Source organism: Rhynchophorus ferrugineus, unplaced genomic scaffold (genome assembly GCF_030347505.1).
Source record: "Rhynchophorus ferrugineus isolate W39M unplaced genomic scaffold, kcgeb_rfMv2 rfM2, whole genome shotgun sequence".
Taxonomy (NCBI): Eukaryota; Metazoa; Arthropoda; class Insecta; order Coleoptera; family Curculionidae; genus Rhynchophorus; species Rhynchophorus ferrugineus.
Window position 1 is genome coordinate 50,327,872 of NW_027472581.1, and position 23,030 is coordinate 50,350,901.

General features: G+C 32.0%; 1 protein-coding gene across 7 annotated transcripts in view; it reads right to left on the reverse strand.

The window, feature by feature from the left end:
* Positions 1 to 5,580: 5,580 nt before the first annotated feature.
* The window catches only part of LOC143191118 (monocarboxylate transporter 14), a 33,045-nt gene continuing 15,595 nt past the window's right edge, over positions 5,581 to 23,030 (reverse strand). For 4 of the 7 annotated variants that reach the window (XM_076395897.1, XM_076395899.1, XM_076395902.1 and 1 more), the window contains exons 2-11: positions 11,155 to 11,388; positions 10,505 to 11,096; positions 10,192 to 10,449; positions 9,936 to 10,123; positions 9,495 to 9,705; positions 9,225 to 9,403; positions 8,616 to 8,838; positions 8,266 to 8,553; positions 7,706 to 7,817; positions 5,581 to 6,754 (exon numbers count right to left, since the gene is read on the reverse strand). In XM_076395897.1, the coding sequence (XP_076252012.1) occupies positions 6,727 to 6,754; positions 7,706 to 7,817; positions 8,266 to 8,553; positions 8,616 to 8,838; positions 9,225 to 9,403; positions 9,495 to 9,705; positions 9,936 to 10,123; positions 10,192 to 10,449; positions 10,505 to 11,096; positions 11,155 to 11,388 (2,313 nt within the window). In that variant the 3' untranslated portion in view covers positions 5,581 to 6,726. Of the gene's footprint in view, positions 6,755 to 7,552; positions 7,818 to 8,265; positions 8,554 to 8,615; positions 8,839 to 9,224; positions 9,404 to 9,494; positions 9,706 to 9,935; positions 10,124 to 10,191; positions 10,450 to 10,504; positions 11,097 to 11,154; positions 11,389 to 23,030 lie in introns of those variants that run through there. The other 3 variants (XM_076395898.1, XM_076395901.1, XM_076395900.1) reach the window with 2 other exon arrangements.

Genomic DNA, 23,030 nt, shown 5'->3' on the forward strand with positions numbered 1-23,030 from the left:
CAGTGTTAAAAAATGTCTAACAACATTTTACCGTCTGGTGAAAAAGTGAAAGTGCGATGGGAAAAAAGGGTCAGTACCGTACAAAATAAAGGCAAAATGCCATAAAACGGTAAGGGTCGAAAACTCAACATATAATTTGAAACATAAAAATAACAGTATTATTTCAAGAATATATAAAAAATATGGAGAACACTGCACAAAAAACAGATAAAATGGAAACATCGACATCAGGCGTATCACATATTGCAGTTTTGAATATAGAGAACACAACTAGAACCCAGAACGAACAGGCACCCTACAATTTGTGGATGAACGAAAAGTGGGCGCGGGAGTCTTGAAATTGCATTAACCAATATGCAAAAACAAATAAATGCCCTCCAGCTACAACTAAATAAACAAAGCTCTGAGGGCAAAGACAAAACAACAATAAACCACCAAGCCAACAAAAGCAGCAATCCAATTGTTACATAGGAAACAGATGAAGAATAATTGTAGAAGGAAGTGGTCTGGATAACGGTTAAAAATAAAATAAAATAATGAATAAAATAAAGAAATTAGAATGCCCAGGCCACCCCCAATTATCGTAAGTAATGTTACCGACTTTGACTTGCTATACGAAACACTGAGGTCCATCTATATAATATTCAAAGCAACGGTACTAAACAATGGACAAATAAAACTGAACGCCGAATGTCATACAACATTCACAAAAATAATAAATTGTTTAGAGTTGCTGAAACTGCAATGGCACTCTTATTAAGACAAACAAACCAGAGACGTCAAAGTTATGGCAAGAGGGCTTCCATCAACAGCTCAAAGTGAAAAAATTATCGCAGAACTAAACCAAAATAGGCTTAAAGGCGACAAATATTTTAAAAAAAGAAAAGACCAAAAATAACAAAGGAGAAATTTTAGTCCACAAGAAGCCATTACCTTTATTTATGTTAGCCTTTGAACATGATACGGACACAAAAACCATTTTTGGTATTCAAAGAATTTTAGGGGTAGAAATAAAAATCGAACTTAATACCGCAATGCAAAAGACGCCAATTGCATGGACACGCACAGAAATTCTACAGAAGAGAACCTAGATGTGTAAAATGTTCAGCTAAACATATCACCACAGAGTGTAAAAAACCCAAAGAAGCTAAGCCTAAATGTGCAAACTGCAATAAAGCGCATCCGGCAAGTTATAGAAGATGTCTAGTTGCTAAAACACTATAAGAGAGGAGAAATAAAGTAGCTCACGTTAAACCTCAAGAAACAATGAGTGAAAAGAAACAACCGAAAAAATATAACAACGTTAATGGTGAAATGACTTATGCCCAAAGTATCAAAGTAACCAAAGAGACACCAAGGAAGACGAAGCAACCATCGACGAATTTCTACTTAAACTAATAGGAAAGCTGGACAGACAAGAAAAAATTATCGAATATTTTCCCGAAAGGATTGAAAAATTAGAAATGAAAAACATTAGGCCTCTGGTCCCAAAAACCCGAAATGGCAAATAAAGATATCCGAATAGCAATTTGAAATGCTAATGGAATATAGCAACAACACGCTAGATATGCAAAAAATAGATCTTTGCCTAATATCCGAAACCCATTTAAAAAAACAATTCTTTATAAAATTTAGAAGATATACATTCTATCATACCATACATCCAGCTAACATCGCAAGAGGAGGAAGTGCAATAATAATAAAAAAGAACATTTCCAACTTTTTAATGCAAAAAATAAAAGATGGGGATCCAGAATGACAACAACTAAAGGCAATGAACTACATAAAGCAGCTACTGAACTAAGATGTAGTTACATGTCAACAGGAAAACCAACTTACTGGCCGACTGATCAAGAGAAAACCCCAGATTTGTTAGATTTCTTCATAGTAAGAAACAACCAACTATATAAAAGTCGAAGAAAATTTTGAGCTAAATTCAGATCATACGCGAGTGATTCTGACGAGTGAAAATATAATAAGAAAAGAAAGAAACCCAACGTTAACAAACAAGAGAACAGACTGGGAATGATTTGCTGAAGAATTGAACAAACGAATTCAACTAAATGTACCCGTCAAGACAACTAAACAATTAAATCTTGAAGCAGAAAAATTCGTAGTAGATATTCAACAAGCTGCTTGGAATAATACTCCAGAAATTAAGAGTACAACTAAAGGAATTAATTATCCAAAAGAAGTGAAGGAAATGGTAGCTGAAAAACGTAAATTACGAAAAAAATGGCAACAAAACAGAACACCTGAAAATAAAAATACTTTAAACAATATAACCCAAAGACTGAAAAGAGAAATACTGGAAATAAAAAACAAAACCATAAATGACTATCTCAGAAATTTAACAGATGATAAAGAAATTGATTACTCACTCTGGAAAGCCACAAAATATCTAAAGCGGTCATGTCTACACAGTCCACCTATAAGAGACCTATGTGGAAATTGGGCATGTGACAATCGCCAAAAACCAGAAGCATTTGCTGAATATCTAGAAAAAACTTTCAAACCAAACGAAGCTAATTCAACATAATTTACCGGACATAGAAGCTGAAAATTCGATGATTGAATTAGTCACGCCGAAAGAGTTAACCGAAGTTATTAAAACTGACATTACCCCAGAAAATCACCAGGCTACGATTTAATAACAGGAGAATTACTGCAAAAACTACCAAGAAAAGGAATTATAAAACTCACCAACTTGATCACACAACATTTAGATTAAAACATGTCCCAGACATTTGGAAGATGGCGGAAATTATAATGATCCCAAAACCTGGGAAGTAACCAAACGAAATGAAATCCTATAGACCTATATCACTGCTGCCAGTAATATCTAAGGTTTTTGAAAAACTCCTGTCGAAAATAATAAAACCGATCATAGAGAGAAAAAACCTAATACCAACACACCAGTTTGGGTTTATTAACAAACACTCAACAATTGATCAGGTTTACAGAATAACACATGTTATTGAAAAAGCCTACGAAAGTCAAAAAGTATGCTCAGCTATATTCTTAGATGTAGCACAAGCCTTCTATAAGGTTTGGCATGAAGGAGTTGTTCATAAACTACAGAAAATGCTACCAAAACAACATACCGAACTATTAAAATCATACATTACAACCAGAATGTTTAGAGTCAAGCAAGAAGAAGCTTACTCTACAATAAAAGAAGCTAAAGCAGGTGTACCACAAGGAAGTGTACTGGGACCAATGCTTTATCTACTTTACACTTGTGATATACCACAAATGGAAAATATCACGATGGCTACATTTGCTGATACTGCGATTATAGCTGTCGGAGCAATAGAGGCAACAGGCAAATGACAATATAAATAATTGGACACAAGCTTGGAAAATAAGAATTAATGAATGTAAATCTGTACATGTGCAGTTTACCTATAAACAGACCGTACAAGCACCAATAACATTAAATGACACTATCAATTCACATAGCAACAACGCTAAAAATCTCGGAATGAATCTCCATAAAAAACTTCGCTGGAAAGAACATATAAAGAAGAAAAGAAAAGAACTGGAATTGAAATATAGGAAAATGTATTGGCTAATTGGAAGAAAATCACAATTATCAGTACATAATAAATTACTATGATATGAGCAAATATTGAAACATATGTGGACATACGGAGTTAAATTATGGGGATGTTCTGCAAATAGTAACATTAATAAAATACAAATTTTTCAGAAGGTCCTGAGAGGTATTGTGGATGCACCCAAATACTATAGGACTTATTACCTACATCGAGACCTTCAGATACCCACAGTCAGTCAAGAAATCAAGAGAATTGCAAGGGGACATGACGAAAGACTCCATTCATAGTAATATTGAAATGTTGCAACTTTTGGATACCACTAGAACAGGACACAGACTCAAAAGAATCAAACCATCAGATCTTGTGTAGTGAGGTGCATATATTAAAAAATTTAGCAGTGACATGTATAAACATTATTTCACCAGAGACTGAGATAGGGCGGATGGGTCCTCCTAGTTAGACGGAAACGACCAGTAACAATATATTTATTAAATAATAATAAATAATATATATATATATATATATATATATATATATATATATATATATATATATATATATATATATATATATTATGCTACAATTTTATATTACGCTACTGTTGTACCATACGACGTAGCTACGTAACGTCGACCTGCTGGAACCGCATATTGTCCACTTTCATATAAATCAATTTAGGCCAAGAGCTAAAAACTTTTGCCTTTGACAGGCTCGGTGTCCATGCGAATGTCCGGCTTTTTTGATCGGCAACGAAATACTCAAGTTCCTTGACAAATATAGATAACAAACTTAATCCTGTAACTTATCACGAGTATTTGCTATCTGACTGAATAAAAAGCAATATGTTGATAACTTCAAAATAACTATGGCTGCCTCAGGCGACTCGCAATTATTGAAAAACTCTCTACAGTAGTTTTGGTAAGCGCACTACTACAGTTACAATAGTCGCGTGTTCAAATCCTTATGGGACATGGTTGTAAATATATGTTAGTGATTGTCGATAAGGTAAGAGTGTATCCGACATGGAAAAGCGTCCCAATTACGCCAGTAACCAAACAGGATAAGACCGAATATCTTCTGGAATGATCTCTAAGTTGACTCACCAGTCGGTATGCTTAATGCCAGAAACTGTGATTTGGAGCCCATGATAAACATAAACCCTACTTGGTAAAATTAAGACTTAAATATAAAAATGTTCCCCGCATAATAATTGTTTATATTATTTTGAGTTCATTTCAACGGTTCGTTGACCGATAAAAGTTTCAATTAATTTTTTTTTATTACGGTAGTTAATGTCCTAGTATTAAATATCCTCGAGGTTATTTTATTTTATCTTTCGCATCGATTCAGTCTATCTACTTACTAATTCTAGCTCGGTAGCCGCAATGGTTAAGTCAACTGGACAGCAGCAGAATGTTACGTTAGTTGCAGTTTCCAATATAAATGGTATAGATATAAATTTACAATTGTTCATAGGCAAGACTGTAAAATTTGATTCAAAAAACTAGCTCAGTTGGTTACCCGGATAACGTATATGTCTTTCAGGTTGTTTCGAAGCTTACGTTAAGTAATAAATCGAGATAAAACTCTAACTGGAAAAAGGACCTTTGCAGTATTAGAATATATTTTAATGCATAGAAAGAATCGAGATATAGCTATTAGATATGTGTAAGATCAAGGGCTACAAATATTATACATTTTTATTTATATAGATTTTTTTAGAGTACAAATCACAATTAGATTTATATTGAGTATGTGTGCATCCATCATAGGTGTATGCGCTTTTTGCGTAATTCCTTGTGGTAAGATTAATAATAGCACCCCAGTATTACAGTGAAATTCGTAACGTGTAACTGCTGTACTTTCATCCTGCTATTTTCATCCACGTATAATTTATATTAGCTTACATAGGAATGTCTTCAAAACAATAAACATTATATGTAAGATTGCGATTTAACAATGGCAATGATTTCTTAACTGAAAAATAATATTTTAATTTTATATAAACAAAACACATACACAGAGATCATAACAACTTTATTGGGTATTTTAAGAATTAAATTTCATTTTTAAGTGCACAGGTACCTAGTACTGTCTATCATAAGGCTACACCATTATTTATAATTTATTCATTTACGACTTGTAACTGTCCTGAGCATGTATTAAACGAGACCTAAGTACTAAAACCTATTCTAATTTACATTTGAAATAGCGATTAAACACAGCAAAATGTTTAAATAAAACGCCTGGGACGATTCTCTTGTGTAACTTCGTATTTACACAGCTCATCTTGTGCACAATGCTACTACTAAACGCTCTCTAAAAGTTTATATTTTACCAATATTTTACTATTTTCAGAAGACAATTCATACAAAATCTTACAGTTTGGTTTAAAGCTAAACAATTAAAAATAAACTAATAATTTATTATTGTATGTACACCTTATGCTTTTTCTTTGTTACTTATATTAGTAAAAGTGTCATTATACAAGTTAATTTATTCATCTATACAGATCTCTTTGATTTACATATAATTATTTTTTTATGAATTTATTGTAATAACAGGAATAGCCGAACTGGAATAATAAAACGTTTTCAGAGGCCAATAAAGAAATATAAAATATTCAAAATAAGTCTGGGTAGCGTTTTTTATGTGGGCACTTATGAAGAAACTGTACATTGAAGAGTTATTGTTTTGCACGTTCTTGTATAACCTTTCAACATAGTTTGAAATTATATTTTTACGCGTTAAAATATTAAATTTATATAAAACATATTTTGAATTGTATTTCATTTGAAATTGTTTAGTTCGTTCTTCTCGCTAACTTAAGTGTAATAGGATTTGTAGAAACATACAATTCTTCGTTACAATGTACAAAAATCAGTCTCATTAATTTGTTTGATTTACAATTTCAAACGAATTACAATTCTCTTCAAAAACAAAAAGGAAAGAACGACAAATGCCCTAAAAAGCGAAATCTTTTAATACTGGTGAAACGTACTTTTATGGTGTATCTTACAGTCTTAATAATTAAGTAAAAAACGGTTAAATTGTTTTAAGTAAGCCTTGCGAATTATCCTAAGTAATAATATAATTAAAAACAGTTTAAAGATGGGGATAGGCCTAGTTCTTACGCTTTTTTAATACCTTGATCAACTAACAGCTTCTATATTTTTGTTGGTTGAACAGGACACCTACAAATCAACGTAAACAAATTAACACAACGTGACACGCAACAACAAAATTACACCATTTAATTTATATCTTATATTGAATACCAAGTATATGAAGTATCCAAGAAAAAGGGCTTACGTGTATTAGTTTATGACTTTAATTAAATAACTCCTTGCTTATCAATTTATTCGAGGGTATCTATATAAACAGCTCTATAGCCCTTTCATGCTAAGATACTCATCAATATATTAAAAAATACTGATCTAAATAACATACATGACTACTAGATATTAATGAAGTAACCATATGAGTCTTCACCGTTTTTAGCATGTCATCCAGTATGCCCGGATATGTTTGTTACTATTGAAATTATCATCCATTTGGTATGTATTTAGTCCCAATTTAATAAATTAAAAATTACACGACACTATGGATATTACTGTTATTACAAAGATATAGAAAAAATAGTAAGACCTTACCCCATCCTAATAGATTTAAAATTGTATTTTTAATAGAACAATATAATTAGAGCAGTTTAAAAAAGAAAAGTTGGAAATATCGGAATTCGTCGGTTTTATCGCGTATCCATATAATTAAATATTAGCAAGCTTATTAGTTAAGGTAGCGTAAAAAATTGTTTAAACCAATCAATCAGTATTCCCCAGCTACACGTTTACATTAACAATATCTACCACAAATGTTATGTTGATTTAATTGTTACTTATTATGTGTTATGCAAATACAACTAGATTTAGTGCACCTGTTTATTGATGATGAGGTATGTTTGATTTTAAAGATTTTCCATATTGGAAACATGGGCGAAAACTCAACTGAATCTGACGACGTTCAATAAACAGGCGCTATATTTTTATCACAATGTTACAAAGATTGGTTTTGCATAAGACAAAATACGACCTAAACCACTTTGTCCACAACATACCCAATCATCACATCTACTTTACAAAACTGACTCGATCTGTTTAATCTCCTTTTCCATTGGACTTGAAGCGGTCTCAATTATCTTGGGCAGTGGCTTGTTGCCCTGACCCATGGTAATAGGTTCATCTTCTTCATCATCCTCATCTGCAAATGTAACAATATGATTCAATGCCCCTTTCATCATCATAATTTAAAGGTATTAGGCAATAAATAAATTTTAAATGTATATCAGACAATAAGTCTTCAGTCAGTTAGCATTAAGTATCTGAAAGAAAGCCAAGTACCCTACTGAACTAAAGTCAAAGTTGTGAAAGACTGATATAATATGTGTTATTGAATTTTAATCATATGCTTTAAAATAATTACATAGTATTCAAATAGATGAGATGCCATTCTTATACTTTCACAATATTTTTTGTTAAAATAGTCAAAGCCGGTATTTATATACTATTATGGTAGTCTTTATCTTACATAATAATGCACAAAAATACTCTAATGTTTTTAAATTCTATATTTTTCGATAGTAATTATAAAAATTATTTATTCTTAAATCTATTGCCATGAAACATCTTAAACAAAAAGCCTAACTAACCAATCGGAGTTAATGCATCACCCTCTCCTTGGGGCTGTTCATCATCGCCAGTGAATCTTTTCATACATCCTGCCATAAAACTGGTGACAGCTGAAAGAGCAAATAGCCCGCCAGCGACATAAAATGGAACGGCATAGGATTGAGTTGCGTCATAAAGGGCTCCAGCCATCGGAGATCCAACAATGGCGGCAGCGCCACGGAATAGAATTAAGAGACCAAAAGCATTGGTAAGCTTATCTAGTCCTAAAAGATCGACGAGTATGATGGAAGTCAAGGAAATATAGCCAGCTGTAAAAAGATCATCGTAGTTAACAATAAACAAATTAAACTATTAAATAATTAATACTTACATACAGCAATTCCAAAAGCAATTGACATAATAACGTAAGCGTGGTACGTATGACAAAATGGCGTTGCGGCCACAGCGATTGTTGAAATTACCAAGCAAATATTATTAACGAGTAGGGCGTTAACTTGGGGAAAATCAGCAAAATAGCCGCAGGCTACACGACCAAAAGTGTTTGTAATGCCAATAATTGAGAGTAAAAAGGATGCTTTTGCAGCGGGAATCATCTGAAAAGTAATCAAATTAATATAGTTAGAGATACTGTTTATATTATAATCTTGAGTAAGTTATTTTGTTAACATTAATACTTCAGATTGTAAATGAAAATTTAGAAGTTACAGACAATAATTTCAAGTATTTATAGCTCGTCACTAATTTTTTTTTAATTTTGTTGGCACCATTTAAATTCCACGTTAGATCAAGTCAATAAGTCTCAATGATAACATTCTGTGAACTTCAGGCACACATTTTTAATAAAGTAGTGCAATAAAATTAATCGAAGTCTTTTTTTGGCGCGAATCCTGATATGCATTTCAATCGGGTAATGGATGGAAAGTAGTAAGAACTTATTCAAGATCAATTATTATAAGTAACAAAATATCTATTTACTTACGTCGTTTTTAGCACAATCCACAAGGTAAACAAATGGCACATACAATCCAGCCATTCCAAATAAGTTTGAAACGGCTATGAGCATAAACACGGGGTTCTTCAAAAGACTGACATCCAACATCTGGGACAGTGCCGATTTGAAACTGTCGGGCAGGACAAGGCATGGGCAAATATCTTCGGCTACAAAGAAATAATTATAAATTTCGTGTTGTAATTCAATTAATTGTTCTTAATGAATAATATAAAAGTATTTATAAATGAAGATTCTTACGAGATCCTTCTTCCTCCAGTTGTTTAATTTTGGGTATACTCATAATGCTTTGTCGGTAATTAGTCAGAGATTTTTGAGATTGATGAAACTCTTGAAGGTTAGTGATAGATCCAGAGTAGAAAATATCTTTTCTTGACATCGGTCGTACCATGTTGCTCTTTTCACGAGCTAATGATAATTTGGACGTATAGGCTAAGCTTTCGACATCTACCTACAAAAAGGAATTTAACACATGAATTATATAATAATTAGGGATTCAAAATAATTGAAATATATGGGAATAGTTGAATGCATACATAAAATTATTTTTAGTAGTCAAGTTATCTTTTTGACAAAATGTATAGTTTTGGAAGACATTTTCATTTGCATTTATATGCTATTTGTTTTATTTTTGTCTTTTTTTAGTATTAAAGGAATATTTAATAATTTTGATTATAGTACCTCACTATTATTATTTCGACTAATGAATGATCCAGTAGATGTATTCCTCAATCTCCTCATATCACTGTTCGAAGCAATTTTCCCTCTGGAGGATGATTTGATTGGATCCAAGGTAGGTTTGAAGCGCTCACTTACGGACGTTTTTCTTATCCTATCAAAGGTTGGAACGGATCCATTTTTGGGCAAACCTGTGAACAATAATAATAACCTGTATTAATTATATTGCTAAGGATTTTTCTTTAAGTTTTTGGCCTACCCTGTGTATGGGAAGAGAAAGCTGGCTGACTGGCGTTTCGTGGCATTTTTGGATCTTTCCCTTCGACATTGTTTTTTAGTTCATTTAAACGCGGGTGTTTGATTTCAACTGTACTTTCTCCAGGACTTGGACTACCAGAACTACCACTTTGTTCGGTTATTTTAACTTCAGCAATGGTGGGCAGTGTAGGAACCGTTGGTATAGGTGTGATAGGTGTTCCTGGTGCCAGCTGGTCTAGATTCAAACTAGAATGAACACCTGCAAATAATGTATTTATAGATAGTGCCTATACCAACGTATAGTAGATAATTACCCGGATCAATATTAAGTGGCTGTTTCATTCTTTTTTCCATTGTTCCATCAGGCAATTGTACTAGAAAATATGAACCGCCAATACTTCCCCTCTCCATCTGAATGCGTCTTTCCTCGGCCATGCGTTGCAGTAGCGGTTTCTCGCCTGATTCTTTTGGGTAGGTGAGAGGGCGCATGAGAGCACCAAATACCACGCAATTTAAAATAAGACCCGCCAAAATGAGATTAGCACCACGCCAACCGTATTCTTCCAACAACATGTCTGCGAGGGGAGCAAAAGCAAAGGTGCCCACTCCTGAACCACACACAGCAATGCCTGTGGCTAAGGAACGTTTGGTTTCAAAATAGTAACCTACACAGACCACAGCTGGCAAGTAGATAAGACCGAAACCCAGTCCGCCTATGAAGCCATAAGTTAGCATCAGCCAGTTGACCGTGGGGCTAAAGATGCTGAGTACAAAGGCCATGGTTGAGATGATACTCCCCGCTACACAAACAGTACGACAACCGAATTTGTTGGTAAGGGCACTGACTAGAGGACCAGCACTTAAGTACATGCCGGATAACAATGAACCAACCCAGGCTGTTTTTCCCTAAAATGAAATAGGAATGAATAAGTGTTTTTTTTTGGACACAATGAGAACATCTCACCTTAGTTTCACCATAGTAGTCGACCATGGGTGAAAGGAAGACTCCAAATGTGTACGCTATACCATCTACGATCATGTTGCACATGAAGGAGGCGAACACAATGACCCAGCCGTAGCCACCATCGGGTGGCGGCGGCAGGTCATGATAATCGCAGTATGACAAGCCGTCCTCATCCTCCTCTTGCTGTTCGGCAGTGAGACGGGCTGCCTCCTCGCACGCTACTTCGCTGTCAGTCTGAAAATATAATAACCGTGTCACTCATCATCTTCGTCAATAGGCTAGATGACTATTTTTTACGAATTGACAAATTTACTTTACCCAGAATAAAAGTTATTGCTGCAAAAAAAATGGATAAAAAAATTGACGTTTGAAATAGTGAAATTTGATATGCGCTCTAAAAGGCTCCAAATCGGGCATTTTGATCGCACTGGACGGTTTGTATGGGCATTTGTGTCTTATTTATATATTATTTTAATAATTTTGTGTTATAATTAGACATTCTAATGTGTAAGGACAGCGCGAGGGCCAACAAGTTCAACAAGTTTTGTATTTTCGTTCCAAGGCAGAAAAATGTGATTAAATATTGTAAGCAGGGAACCAGCCAGTATAGTTTGAACATCGATAATTTATTCATAGAAATAAGATCATTTTAATGTAAGTATTTAATATTTTAAGTACCTTTAATTGTGTCTAAAGTGTAAGTAACGTGATATCGAGGTAAATAACACTCTTGATAACATTTGGGATTAGGCCTCATTTGTTTTGTCTATTGTGTATATGAGTCCCTATTATTGCCTGTAACTTGGCCAATTTTGAAATTTAATGTTTTTATTTCTGGTAAAATTTTAGTAATCCCACTTTTAATTTTAACATAAATGCATTTTTAATAATGTTTGTATATTATATTATTATTATAAACCAATATTTTGGTGATTTTGTATTACAGTTATCTAGCCTATTACTCCACCGGAATAAGCAGAAGTAAAATAGCCGCCTATAATTAAAATTATCTCCTTAATAATTTATTAACAATCCCTGGTAAGCCTTAGTTCAAACGTTTTAATTAATACACAATTTATACATTCCAAGTTCAAAAGTGATCAGAAAGTTTGTTTGCTAGTATTTTAAAAATATATTCCGAGATAAGATAACTAGTACAGTTGGAAGCTCTATGATACATTGAATTAATTTGCTTTTGTTCTAAATCTGACAGAATTTAGCGGGCTTTATTGTGTTTATGCGTGTTGTTGTCCATGTTAAACGGTTAAAATGCAAATGCGTTAAAATATATTGAAATGTACGTTTTTATCAAGTTATTTTGTTGCAGTAAAAATTGTTACTTTGTTATATGTTGGAATTTATTCATAGCGTTTCTGATAAAATATAATATAATTTAAAATAAAAAAATTTCAAACAATTATTATTAAAAATTTTATACATTGCCTACTATTTTGTCCCTTCTTGTTTCCCATCCTCGCTATTAGATGCAATTCATGAATCAACCTGTTTTACCAATCTTCATAAGAAGTGAACACCTTCACTGGCTATTTCCATTATCAATCCATAATCAAATATTGATTGACCAGTATTGTGACGTTGATGTGTACTGTCGTGCTGTAAAATTTTTTTGTCGTATATTTAGGAGAATGTCGGCTAAAGTCGCCACGTTGGATTTGTAACTGAATTTGTTAATCATCACCGAGATGGATTAACTTTCAGCGTGTGATATTGTTTTAATAGATCCATTTTTCTATTGCCGGTGACAAGCCGATATAAAAGACCTTTTCTTTTTTGACGTAGAGGCTTTACATCACGAAGCAAAAAGCGTCTCCGAAAGTCCCTAATTTCAATTCGTAATGGGGAATCCAAATACCTTCTTCGGATGACTTATGTTGCCTACGTGTGGATAACTCTCAATAATTAAAATAGTTTATTATTATTAATATTTAAAATGTGTAAATCTCCCTGTGAAACCTTTTATTCAGAAGAAAATCCCCCAAATTTGATATTAATTACACAAGTATACTTAAATATCGTGAACAACCAAAAGCTGCGCCAATGCAAGAACTCGAAAACTAGAATGAATCTTGACAAACGGATTAAAGATCTGAGTTCGGCGCATCAAATAAATCGTTTTCATCTGCTTGGGTCCAATAGCTGAGCCGAATTTTTAAACTTGTGTTAATGTTGTTACTATAATATTGTTAATTACTGTTATTTACACTTTAACAAAGTAAAAAGTACTCAATTTATTACTGAACGGAACCACGGAATGATGCATTGCCTACATCAATTGTAAAACTTTACAAATTCATTCCAATACCTAATATTAACCTCGTTTGTATTACTGAAATTGTTCGTTTGAATGCAATGGATAGATACTTAAATGCTTTTGCTAAAAGGGAGTGTATGTTTTAATTATAGTATGTTATGAACGGCTATGGTGTCATTTAATTATATTAAAAGAATGCTCATATGGTTAATTTTTACGATGGCAAAAATGCTATCAATTCGCGTCAATTAAATGGTGCTGTGGCCAACGACGGATGACGTCATTCGGTCCATCAATTAAACAATGAACGCGTAATTGTTACTGATGTTTGAATTAAACTGAAGCCTTATTAGCATCAAACGTTTTATAACGAAAACTAGGTTTAACATTACACGAAGACAAGTAACTGATATTTATGTTGTCGCTTTGATAATATGTGATAAGCGGTAAGATACCACTCACCTTATTTGACGTGGTAATAAAGAAAATCGTGTCACGAAGCGTGCAGTTTTTCACTATAACTACATCGTATTCGTCGGATACGAAATTCCTCCATGTTAACCAGGACAAGGTCGTAAAAACGGAGCGAAGGTCTCCCGCTAAATTTACATACCCCACATATCCAATCATCTTCACCAACGCTATACTGACGCTTAAAGAATCGTTTACAACCTTATCGCATAAAACCGTTTAAATCCCATTTAACTTGAGTTGAATTATTAAGTTACAAATATCATTAATTTAATCTCCCTGGTATTCCCGAAGATTCAAAGTGATAATTTTTAAATCTACGTAGTTAAGAATGGTGTAAATTTTCTTTAAGAGATTTTTCAAAACTTAAATTATTTTCAGAAAAATTCTCTTTTATAAGGGTATATACTTAAATGGTTAAGTTTTGAAAATCTCATTTTAATATTAATGAAACACTTATAATGTAAACACATACATTACATCTTATAGTCAGACATAAACGCATCGTTAAAGAAGCGTTAATAATATTAATAATATTCAATTCAATCACAAGGGGTATATTTTAAATATATGTATGACTTGTAGGAATGTAGGAATATTTACGCCGTCTTTGGTGATTTTGAAAAGCTTTAATATAAGGTTTTAGAATAACAAACGACACTCAACGTGAGTTTACTTAGATTACTAGCAGAGTTTACGATAGTAACTGATAAATAGCACATACAGCACTGAATCCACGAATGAAAAATGATATGAAATACAAACATTCGAAAAGAGATGATTTCACACGAAAAGTTACAACTAACAATTGAGTAACGTGATCGACGAATCTGATCAGAAAAAGTCTGGAAATAAGAAATTAAATAGGCAAGGCAAACTCGTAATTCACGAAAACAGACAATGGAAAGACCAATACACTAGATGGACAAAATAATATAAATACCTGACATATAAACAATATTTATTTGTTGATAAGGTGTTGTGCCACCATTTGCTGAAGCAGTGTCTGAATAGCTTCCAACGGAATGTTGCCCCACTCAATTGATTCAATGATGTTGTAGATAGAAATCTATTCTATCCGGTTCAATTATGTTGAGGTCTGGCCACCGTGCTGACCAGGGAAGGGGTTTGATGATATTTTGATGATTTTCAAACCAAGCCTGAGCCTTTCAGACTGTGTGTATGGGCGTATTCATAATCATCTTGGAATAGTGTTTGGCAGCAGTCATAGCACTCGATTATTCAGGATGTTGAGATACTCATTCGCAGTAATCTAGCTAGTGATGTGAATGAAAGGACCAGTTGAATGCCGCGATATTGCCGCTCAAACCATTACGGAACCTCCCTTACGCTTGACTGTGGGAAGTAGGCTTCTTTTGGAGTTCTCTATATATACACTCAGCCGTTTGTAGGAAACAATATAAAACATGATTCATCGGATGCACCACTTCTTTTGCAGCTTTGCGTTGGTTTCCATTATAAAGGGTTTTGCAATCGCAGCCCTTCCATTAATTTTAGCTTTGTTGAACTCCCGTCTGTTTTTGTGGAAATAGTATTACTGAAGTTAGTGTTGAGTTCTGCTGTCACTTTCGCCGCAGTAGTTTTATGTTGTCTGGTTCGTCGGTATCTGTGACTTAACGTTAACCCGGTCTAGTGAGGAAACATTACTTAAAAAATATCTCCAGACATGCGCACTATCTTGCATAGAAAACCATAGAAAAGAATAAATTATATTGCCTTCCTTTTACAATGGCGGTACATTCTTTTCGAGTCGATCGGTACAGTCGATCAAGTCAAAACAACAAAAAATCTAGAATATTTAGATTTTGTATTACATTAGTAATTCTATAGTAATAATTAATTTTATTCTTTATTTATTAAAGTTATTCTTGGTGGTTTAAAATAAAATATATTGGTTTTGAAAATATGGACGAACAAACGTAAGTGCAGAATATAAGGTTACATTTTTAAAACTTACAAAATCCAAACAGCATCAATTTTATTTATAGTGGGAATGTTAGTTGCCAAATTTATAATACATCATTTTCAACGACATCGAATAGGTATCAACATATGCCAAAATTTAATGATAACAAGAACACAGAAGAAAATGATACTTGTGCTGGAAGTCATTAATGAGGTTTGTCCATCAAGAATAGTAGCAAAAATTGTAGTAAGAGGTAATAATTATTATTGGACCTTTATTTTAAACATAATATATTTTAGTAATGATTTATATTTTATTTTATAGGTAAGATGTAGCTAGAATTTGTTGAGAGTGAAAGTCGAAGAATGTGAAATTCAGAGTATCAGAGAAGAAGAAATTAGACAGCATTTTGCTAAGATATAAGAACGGTGCACAGTGATACTATGAAATAATTAAATTTGCTAACAAAGTAGACCTGGATCAGATAAACAAAATATAAAATTAGCAACGATACCCTACTACAATGCATTATTATATAAGAGTATAGGTGAATAAATTATTGTTTGAAAAAAATAATGATGCATTCACTGAGAATTTAAAGCTCGAGACGGTCAATTCATTAATGGGGTTTGTGGATCAAGAATAGTAGCAAAAATTGCAGTAGGGATTATTGGAGATTTTTAAGAGAATTTCACTGCTTCATATATAGTGGTGTTTTTTTGCGTTTGGTTTTAACTATATTGGGTGGGTTTGATATAAAGATTTTGGTCTTTTTTATGGTAATGTTTATTTATATGGTTCTTGGAGTTCTTCTTCTTGAACAATTATCAAATATGTAAATTAATTTAAATATAGTGTTTTTATAAAAATAGAAAGGCATATAAATTTTTTTTTATTATTTCATTTTATTCAATAATTTTTTAAATAAAAATAATTATTTTAAAAAAATGTTGATTTTCTTCCTTATATAGTTTCAACATTAAATCCATTATTTATCAAATTTGTGTATATTTACTTATAAAAAAAATTTATATAAAAAAAGGAAGTAAGTAAATGAAGCTGTATATACGCATGCGCCAAACTTTAATTATTCTCTGTTTCAAAAATAAATGGAATTCAGTAAGCGCATGCGCCAAATCCGGAGATATTTGTTGAGTAATGTATCCTGGTCTCGTATCTTTTCGCCGATGATGTTTTACTATATTTTGTGTATGTTATCATCACCGTGGATATTGTCGCTCGTGAAAAGTTAAACAATTCAGCAGTTTTCGTTCCAGACGTTTCCGCTAATAGGAATTAACTCTTTTTCTCATTGGTTAATCTTATTTGTTTTAACTCTCGCAGAGCAAAGCGTATAATAGACTGAAATATATCCTACAAGGCTTGACACGTAACCTGAGCAATATGTTACATACCCGTCACTTTATTTACACGGAACAAAATGTACTACATTGCATAGTCTTCAAATTATTTTTTCTATCCTCTGCATATAGTATACCTACAACTATTGTAAAATTAAATATATTAGAAATAATACTAACCCCTTATATTATTGGATTTATCAGAGAGAAGGTTAATAAGTACCAGTAATAAAAATACGTAACTAGTAATAAATAACTTTAAATGAGATGAGGATGAAAATATAAGATGAAGCCCTTAACAAAAAGTGTAAAAAGTTATAATTATTGGAGTCGTCTTTAATATAACATAAATAACGAAAATAGTTCAACAGTGTCAGCTCGCATCTGTACGTTAACCAATGAACGTTGCTCGGTTACCAAACTTAATGCATAAAAGATAAATAGGTTTGTGACTGGTACTGCACGTTGCGCCATCCTGTTGGAACTAATGTTAGTCCAAATCTAAATACAGGCTTTGTAATTGTAACATGATCCTGGAATAATAACAAAGGTACAATTACGCTATCATTTTCGTGTCACAATTCCAAAATTCACCTCAGTTACTTTTCAGAATACGACACTATCTTGTAGCATTTTAATTTCAATTCAACCAATAACTGCGAGTTTGTCTAATTTTCAAAATAAAAATGAGCTGTAATCGAAAAAATCGTTTTAGGAAGCGCTTATTTTGGATATGTTTCATAGATATTGTTCAATAAATCCAGAGTAAGAGAAGTTTTTCACGAGTAAAACATTTTACTCCTTATAACATATTTTTCCATGTCTTAATTTAGAAATGGTAATGTTGCCAATGTCAAAATTCGTCAACTTAAAAAATACATTAACAGATGGAGCTATATAAATACAAGTAGAGAATAATCGTTGATACTATTGTGGTCCTAAAATCGTAGAACATAACTATTTAAATATTAATATGTTAATATAATTAAATTACAGAGATTGTATGTAATATTGTAAATTAAACCTACTATGTATATATAATATATAATATTGTTCGTTTATGCGATAGAAGTTTTACAATTAACTTTTAATTCGATTAACAACTGAAAATAAATATTAAGAAAAAACATTGATATGCGGATAGGCGTATTTAACGTAATGACCTTTCTTAGAAATACGAATCTTTATTTTTCAACATAAATCGGTGTAGCTCGGTTAAATTGTTAACAAATGAAATTGAATGAAAACATAAACAATTTAGTTATAATCTTCAAATTATGGATTTTTTTGCCAATCTAATGCCACCTAGTGGAAAAGAAGTGATTAAACAAAATGCTTACTTTAACAATATCAGTGACCATATTTTCTTCTTCCAATTTTTGCCGTTTATGTTTCAAAATAATGTGAAAATTTGAGATAAAAATTTCCCTTAACCTAGAAATTGTATCCGGTATAACTACAGAACATATGATCAAAGCACACTAGAAAAATTATTATCCACCTAATTTCGATCGTCATCCGACTGGACTAACACCAATTAAACTAAATTGTGGAACGGGGTTCCTTCACGTGCTAGTCGTGTGACCAAACCTATCTCGCATTCCGTTCGGATTCATTTCAATTTCAAATTTTTTTAGCTTGGCCAATTATGTTCCTATGTGAATGCTCATTGTGTGATACAATGCTTTCATACTACTAATCAGTGCGATGCGATAATTCGGTCGTAACAAAATATTAGTCATTAGCAGAGTGGTTTACAATTTCGTCTGTCTGTATGTCTAGAATATTTATTAATTAACCTGAAATCCAATTGCTAGAAAATAATGCTCTGATATTTTAAAAAATAGCGGAAAATATAACTACATAAGGCAATAAGATAATATTTTGAGTGCTCACATAGAGGGAGCGTCAATGCGCGTCATCAAAATATGTCACCAGTATGTTGTAATGCTGCCGCATTAATTTAGAATTTTGGTTTATGTTTGTCGGTTTATAACCTCTAATTATTATCACTAATGTTTTGAAGAATTTTGTTACATTTGACAACAGTACCAACACAATTTGAATTTTACAGACTGATTCGGATACATATTCCGGCGCATTAGATAGCATTCTGTCTCTTTTTAACTGGGATAAAATGAGAAGGAAAACCCCGATCCGAGATTAAAACGAATTTTAAATTTTCAATCCGCATATTGTATATTCGAAGTCATCTATGAAGTACTTTCGTTGTTTTATGAGAACTAGATAGCATCACATCTTACATTAATTTGCCTCAGTACCAGTGATGTTGATGTAATGCTGGTTAATGTTCACTATTATTGTAAAACTCGCCGATTCATAGTAATATGTTATACTTCGAACCAAACAATAGAAAAAATTAATTTGTAACAAAAAATTAGTAATTAAAAAATATCACAATATCTCTTTAATAAAAATATAAATATTAAAAGGTATACTCCATTTTTATCGCCGGTAAATAGATCATTCAGCTTTTGCAATCATTAGATACAATAAGAACGATAGTGAAAATTATATGTTTATTCCCAAAAAAAAAGTTCCGTTCTGTTATTTTGAGTCTATTAGCGGACAAATACAATAAAAATATATGACTTAGGGCAAAGGTTTGAATATCAGCAATAATACTTACTTTTTTTATAGCACATTGCGAAAATTTATGATATTGGTTTGATCAGTATAAAAGTGATAATACTATTAAGGTTTGTGAAGAAAATATGAGGGAAACAAAAATAATGATAAGTTCCTTTAATGATTCAATATTATTCAATTATATTATATAATTTATTATATAGTACTATTATATATTCGATATTTCAGTACAAATGCATTTCTTTTCAAGTAAAAAATTTTTTTGAAATGTTTAAACATGAGATCAAATATATGAAATGTTAAAAGAAATAAGAAGGGAAGTGGTATCGTTAATAAGGCTTAATAATTAATTTATTAAAATTGAAATAAGATGGCCATAAGTAATTGTTGTCGTAAGATAGATAAATTACTACCGTAAAATAAATTGTGTTGATCAGTTATTATTACCTTATCCGCAAAAGCTCATACCGACATTTCTATTATTCTCATATTTTTATACATTAATATTATAAACAAAGTTTGGTTTAAACTTCCTTCCATGTCTTAGTCCTGCTTGGATTTTAATGGTTTTTGCTTTTATATTATCTGTACTAATAGCATTCACATTTGTTCTGTATGTTTCTTCAATTATTATTACATTTTTATTACTTTAAAAATGCCTCACTTGTTTTATTAGGTCAAATATCTTTTCTAAATTAATTAATGATAGGTATATCTATTTTTTTGGGTTGAACTTAATATAATATGTAATAAAGGAATAAATTAAATATTTTAGTCTTGTTAAGTACCTGAATATTTGAGTTTAACATAAATATTAATTTTAGAGGGTGCGGAATTATGCTGCCAAAAAGTTTACAAAATGTTAAATATCTAAGAAATGTGAATTAACTTTGATGGCCCCTATTTTTCCTCAAATTCTGACTGAATTTGAATACGCAATAAAAAAAAGTTGGAAGCTCATCTTCGAACCCCTTTGTTATATGGGCATGCCAAAACAACTACTCACAGATGTTTGCAGATGGAATATGTTTATCAAAACAAGTTTCCAACAGAAATGTTCATTTGAATCAAAAGGACAGAACGTTGAAATATGATAAGTACTCATTGCTACATAGGGTAAGTTATACCGTATACTGTAGACTTTTTTGTAAACTCAGTACTGTATAAAAAATTAAGCCTTCTCCTTCAAACATATTTTCAGTAACTGAATTTTTTCTTACATGTACACACAATTTCTTTGACTTAAAAGGAGAGGACTTTTACTGTAAAAATGTTTACAGTCTTCTCCCTCTTACATATTTTCAATGACTAATCTTACATATACACGGTCCATTATAATACAAAACGATGAAAACATTGAAGTACATTCAATATATCCAAGAGTTTTACAAGACAATGTGTTAGATTCAATATTGTACCTATCTTATATAGCTGATTCTTCCATTACAAGAATCACTGTTTTGGCAACATACGTTGACTACAGTCTTAGCATCTCACTAAGGATTCAGTATTACCAATAAATAACCTTCAAAAACAGCTCAATAAAATACCATTGTAGCTGAAGACGTGCATGAAAACGGCAATGAAAGAGGTGAATAAAAGCCAATAAACGAAAAAATAAGGGTGGTGACTAATTTTGAGAGTAGAAGATTTTTACTTAGTCCAATATTCGCGGACCACATATTCAGAGTGTAAATTTGTTAAATAGGTTATTTACTATTGAATAGAAGATTTCTACACTTAATAAAACAACACTGTGTTTTGCGCCTGCAATTTTAAGGGAAAAAAACAATGTCGAGTACGGTTTTTCTAGGCAGCGTTGACTAAATAACGTAACAGAGATAAAGCCTAGTTATAAATGATTCATTAAAATATACTATTTCTAAGTTAATCTTATTAAAACATATAAGCGAAACGTCTGAAACAATAATAAGTTAACAAACATAACATCTAAGAGAATAACGTCTATAGCATCAAGACTTTCAGAAAATATGATTGCCATTAAATTCATTATGAATTATGTAAAATAAAACCCACATTTTTCCGTTTAACCTTTTCAGATTACTTAACATTCGAAATTATTGATGTGTCTTCCAGTAAAACAACAATCCTCCAGTAGTCCAAGTCGATTGAAATGTCCGATTTGCGGACGAAGAAATACATATTAAACCAGGCTTAATTACATACCGGTTTGAGCTCGTTGCATATAGATTATGCGTGAAAGTTACGCTTAAAATTATAACGGTTTTTTCACATTTGCCTGACTGTTAACATTCAATATTTCATCAACAAACCACCCGATTAATCGATGTTATCAGAGTACTTTGTATCCCTCTGATTACTGATAAGACAAAGATTTCTAATAGATTCAAGATTGAACTACTCAAGTAGACGATCACAAAAACAAGAGAAAAAAACACTCGAAAACCTATTCTACCTTAAGGATAAAATCTGCAGGGGGGAATAGCCATGACCAATAAAAATTATCTCAAGGTCCTAGAAAAGTGCTATGATAAAAAAAACTTCTTTATTTTAGTTACGATTAGATTACAAATAAATTATTACATTTAAAATAATGCTTAAAAATGAACTAACCACTTTCATACGGTAATGGCAATGTGAAAAAAATTTTCTAAAGGTTTTACGATAAAAAAAACACTTCCAAAGTTTAGTTTTGAATTAGAATAGAAACCAATTCTATTTATTAGATACTTGCATTTTTTCATTTTTAAAAGGCATTTACTGAAAAAAAATTAGTGCAACATATATTAATCAAAATATAATAATTTGGTTGAATAACAAAATAGAACGATATTGGTTTGGCAACGACCCAGTCATGAATTCATTTTTGCACTTCTTCAGCATTTCGAAAACCTTCTGACAGCCAAGTCATACTGTACTGATCTGAACAAGCGGTAATCAGAAGATGTTATGTCATATAAGTACGCTGAGTGTGGGATCCGATTTGTAACAATGCAACGAACAGCCGAGTGTTGTCATTCAAAAGGTTGACTTTGAATCTGTTGCTAATTAGTGATGGTTACTGTTGCAATAAATTATTATTCAATTTGTTTAACTAACGTCAGTAGATATCTACAGTAACAGTATAATTTGGTTTCGTAATATATCTACATGTTCTTAATCCCACCACATGCACAACAATATTATAGAGGTATGAACATTTTCGGTGTCTATATGGTTGGCTCATTGAATTAACCCCTGACCTTTTGTACTT